The sequence below is a fragment of the Sciurus vulgaris genome, assembly GCF_902686455.1.
Source record: "Sciurus vulgaris genome assembly, chromosome: 14".
Taxonomy (NCBI): Eukaryota; Metazoa; Chordata; class Mammalia; order Rodentia; family Sciuridae; genus Sciurus; species Sciurus vulgaris.
Genome location: NC_136475.1, coordinates 10,693,413 through 10,698,386, shown reverse-complemented (window position 1 = coordinate 10,698,386; position 4,974 = coordinate 10,693,413). Strand labels below are relative to the sequence as shown.

General features: G+C 45.4%; 1 protein-coding gene across 1 annotated transcript in view; it reads left to right on the top strand.

Annotated features, from left to right (window-relative positions):
* The first annotated feature begins 1,351 nt into the window (after nt 1–1,351).
* Nucleotides 1,352–4,974, top strand: part of TSGA10 (testis specific 10) — a 113,152-nt gene continuing 109,529 nt past the window's right edge. Inside the window, 1 exon segment of the mRNA XM_079111328.1 lies at nt 1,352–1,441. Coding sequence (XP_078967454.1) covers nt 1,394–1,441 — 48 coding nt within the window. The 5' untranslated portion in view covers nt 1,352–1,393.

The following is a 4,974-nucleotide window of genomic DNA, read 5'->3' as shown; positions in this document are numbered from 1 at the left end:
GTTATCTGTAGGAAAAGACAAAGACAATATCACCAATGTGGTTCAAAAGCTACTGGGTTATTTAAGAAGGGTGGAATGTTATATATTAACAAATATTAAGAAGACAATATTTCTTTTCAAGTTAGGCTCCAAACAATTGGCAAAATAACACAGTGCTCATTTCTTTCACCTAAAAGCTCATTTCTGGCTGGGGATATAGCTCAGTTGGTTGAGTGCTTGCCTTGCAAGCACAAGGGTTCAAATCCCCAGTACCGCAAACAAACAAACAAACAAACAAATAAATAAATAAAATAAAAGCTCATTTCTCCAGTTTAAGATAACATAATCTTTACACAGTTGGATGGCTAAAAATACTACACAGGTTGTTCCCAGACGGAAGGCTCCTGATTGATGAAGGCTCCTAGTTTAAATGGCTATTAAAGAAAAAAAAAAAAATACTCTATAAAACATCTCGTGAGGCTGTATATCTTTCTTTGTTAACTAACCATCACCCGTTTTTCTGGGAAGGGGGCCTGGAGGAGGACTGGGAATTGGGCTTTCCTTTCTATTTCTGCCACCTCCCGATACCAGCCTGACCCGATCGTGCAGGGCTGACCGAGGCCATGGGTGCAAGACTTCCCTAGACTGGAGGCTGCAGAGGGAGGACCCGACCTGGAAGGCTCCCTCAGGAAGAAGTTGCCCAAGAGCAACTCTGGGGAGTAACCGTTTCACTGAACGCGGGTCCAGAATGATGCCCGATCCCTAGAAAACGTGGCACAAAGCCACTGCCTGGAAGCAGCAGGTGTCCCAGAGCTGAGGGACCGCCGGTGGGCGAGACAGCACCGCGCATGCGCGTTCCATCCAGTTGCGGCAGCCGCGGCAGCCTCGACAGGAGTACGAAAAAAGTGGTGGGGAAAGGGTCTCGCGGACGGTTACTAGGAGACGGGACGCTCAGGTCGGCGTCTGGGCGCTGCGTGGGCTTGCGCCTGCGCGGCGCGGATGGGCCGGGAAGAGGCCTCTCCTGGCTCCCTGTACCGCGAGCAGGTGGATGTACGCGTCGCTACGTGCGTGGGTGCGCGCGCACGGCTTGTAGTCCCCGCGAGAGGGCGAGTCGAGCCAGCTACGCGTGCGCACGGGGACTGGGGGCGCGCCGGACGGAAGCGGAGCGGAGGCGCAGGGGAGGTGGAAGAAGAGCCCCCCTCAGGTACAGAGCGTGAGGGCGGGGCCGACGGCGCGCAGGCCGGCGCTAACCGCCCCCGCCTCCTGCCCGTCGGGGCCGGCCTGCCTGGCCTCCGCCTCGGCCGGGGCGGAGCCAGACCGATTTGGGGGTGGGCGGGGAGGAGATAGGGGCGGAGGATGGAGAGCGGGCGGGGCCTGGATCTGCCCTGGCGGCCCCGGCCGGGCAGTCGCAGGGATGAGCTCCGGGGAGGACGGCGGGCCGGAGAGGCCCCCGGAGCTCCAGGTAGAAGTCGCGGAGATGCGCCGGGGTGGGGGGACGCCGCTCCCGGGCCGGGAGGCCTCCGGCGGGGAGGCTGCAAGAGGGCGCTGGGGTGGGCTCGGGGGCCGAGGGTGGCCGGGGTGGGTGTTCGCTGCCGCAGCCGCGGTGAGGGGCAGTAGCGGGCCGGTGCGGGCCAGGACCGCCCTCCGGCAGCGTGGTTTCTGGGGAGCTTGAGGCTGAGCCCAGTTCCTATGGTGACCGCTGCGCTTCCCTGCCCGCCGCGGCTGTCCGCGGGTTGGTCTGCTTAGAAACGCTGGACTGGAGCCGAGACCCTTGGAAGTCAGATTTGGGAGTTCAGTCTGCCTCTTCCTGACCAGCCTCACCTCGCGTCTTCCTTATAGACTCGGCCAGATTCCTTGGACATTTATTTGCATAGTCCAATTCCAGGACAAATTGTACACAGGAGAGGCAGAGTACGTCGGCTTTTGTTTGAAAAGCGATTTAGGTCTCAGATCTGCGGTTTTCACGGACGCAGCACCTCAAAGAAACCCCGCCCCGAATAAAATAAAATTAAGACTTCATCGAAACTTTGCAGAGAAGACAGTGTTCTAGCGTTTTCCTTTTTCCATTTCAGAACTTTTTGTCCCAGGCTCTGTGTTATTTTAAATGTTCTCTACCAGCTTTCAACATTTCAAGTACAATTTGGTCCTTTGTAAATGAAATAAATGGGTTGTTTATAAGAGAAAGGGAACAATTACATTCATTTCTGCCTCCAGAATAAATGGTGATTCTCGTTTATATTTTAATTGATTAACGTACTAAATAAACCTTTTGGTCTTAATTATTGAGAATTAACTAGGAAGGTCATTACGTTAACGAAATATTTCAGACTCTAAACTTTGGCATTTAGTGGCAGCTTCGGAATATATCTCATTTACTTTGTGAAGAAAAACTGTTCATGTAGCCCAAAAAATATTCAGGTGTAGACATTCTCTGAGGTCTCTTTTCTGCCTTCTTTTTCAGTTGCTTAGAGCAGGTTGTTGTAGAATGATTTGCTTTAAACTTCTCCATATGCAGAGGCAGTTAGAGCAGGTGCTGATATTCATCTTCTTACACAGCACACGCTCTTTTTCCCCCCAGAGATGACCGCTTTCATGACTTCCTTGCCTTTCCTTGTAGTTTCACAGTCTTTTATGTGAACATGCATATTATAGTTTAGCTTGTTCTTGAATTTCATATACATGGAATTTTACTAAGTACTGTTTTGCATCTTGCTTCTTTACTCAGCATTGTTTTTAAGATTTGTCCTTATTGTTGTTTGTAATTACTTTGCTGATTAGTGTTCCCTTGTTAAAACACCCCACCATTTATCTGCTGTTGGTGTACAATAGATTTATAAAGTTTGGAGCCATTAAGAAGTATACTACTGTAAGCCTTCTTATACATGCATCCCAGGATAATATTTTGAAGTGAGTTAGTTAGTAAGGTAGTTCTCTTTGTCTTGTAATGCTCTTAGCAACAGTTCATTATATTACTGAATCCTTTTAGCATAGAAAAGCCTCCTGAAAACAACTGTTTAATCCCTTCTCGTGTTTCCAAGAGATCTTGATAAATACTACCGCTCCTAAGAGAGTAGCTTTGAAGAGACAAATTATTTCTTTACACTGTGGTCAGGATTGTAGAAAAGAGCAGAGCTTGGGATTTGGATAGAATGACTGGAGAGATTTCTTTTTTCCTAAGAGAGGTTAAACTGACACTTCACTGTTTTTAAGCGAATTCACAAAACATTCACATTACATATATGAAAATCTCTGAATATTATTCATAAAATTTTGTGTGGTTTCCACACCCTTTGACTTTTCCTTATTCAAATTGTCTATAATTCTAAACTTTTGGAGATAATTTCTTAGCAGGAAAACAAAAACTTAATCCTTGTTGAGCTTTAGTGGCATCAGATTTCAGAATTGCGTATAAAGCACACCTGCATTTTCTTTTCTTTTCCCCCTTTTTGAGACGTGGTCTTGCTGTGTTGCCTAAGCTAACCTCACATTCACAAGTCTTCCTGCCTCACTGTCCCAATGAGCTAGGATTTCATTCTTGCACCACAGAGCCCTGTCAATATAATAAATACACATTTGTCAATTATCTTTTATGTGCCTTGTATTTTGATTAACATTCATGATACTTTTTAGCATTCGATCCTCTATTTCACAGAAAAATTCTACTATATAGGAATGTCCTCATTTCCACCCCTTCTTATCTACATCTTCACCTATCCTTGCTTTTCTCATCCTTGTCCAAGAAGACAGTGCATACTTTTTACCTGGGTTGCCTCATATTACCTCATTTTTTCTTCTCCATCAGTTAACATTAACCCATGTCTTAGGAATGGTTGTTTGCATACTTTAGGGTTCCTTCACCTGAGACCATGAACCTTAAGGAGTTCTTGAACTTCCCGAAATTGTGAACTTCCCGAAATTGTAAAGTTTTGCGGGTACACGTTGAGCATCCCTGCATGAAGTGCTTGAGACCACAAAGTATCAGAAGTCTAGGTTTTGGATTTTTTTTTATTTCAAAAAATTGCATAAGTCTAATGAAACATCTTGGGGATGGGACCTAAGTCTAAACAGAAAATTCATTTTTGTTTCATATACATCTAATACACATGGCCTGAAGGTAATTTTATACAGTGTTTTTGGTACACCCACATTTTGATTTCAGCCCCACACATGAGTTCACATGTGGAATAGTTTACTTGGGGTGGTGTGTTAGTGTTCAGAGTTAGTTCAGATTTTGGAGCATTTCAGGCTTTGGATTTTTCAGGTTGGGGATGCTGTGCTCAACCTGCATTTGCATTTTCCTGAGAAAAGAACCCAGGGCTTTTGTTATTTTTCTCCTCTTGTAAAGACCCTTCTACAACCTTGGTTTTCCTCCAACTTTCACTCTACCTCCTTTTTTCTTTCAGCCATGCTTTCTGAAAGTTTACATTTTCTCTTTCCACTTCTCTAATCCACATTCATTAGTTAGTCCTCTTCAAACTTTTCCCTGTACCCCCATCACTGAAACTGCTTTGTTTAAATAATCAAAATTCATTATTTTGAAAATGTTCTATTGAGCAACTATAAAAAATATTTTACTAACTATAAAATAAATGTTTTACTAAGCAACTTTGGTGGGCAGTTATCAGGCAGTGGCGATATTAAAGTTGTGACCAGACAAGAGCCTAGATGTCTTGGAATTTGTATTGTAATAGGGAAAGATAATAAATGTGAATAAACAAACAATATAATTTCAAGTAGTGATAAGCACGATAGCTTAGAGAGTGACTGGGAGAGAGGCCATGTTAGGTGAGAGGGCAGGGAAGACCCTCTGGTATTTAAACCAAAGGACTGAGGATGAAAAAGGGTCAGCCATGCAAAGGGCTGTGAAGGGAATGTTCCTGATGGGAGAAGCATGGGCAGAGGCCATGAAGAGAGAGGAGACTGGCACATGACTTGGTCCATTTGGGTTGCTCTCACAAAATATCATCTACTCGGTAGCTTGTGAACAACAGAAAT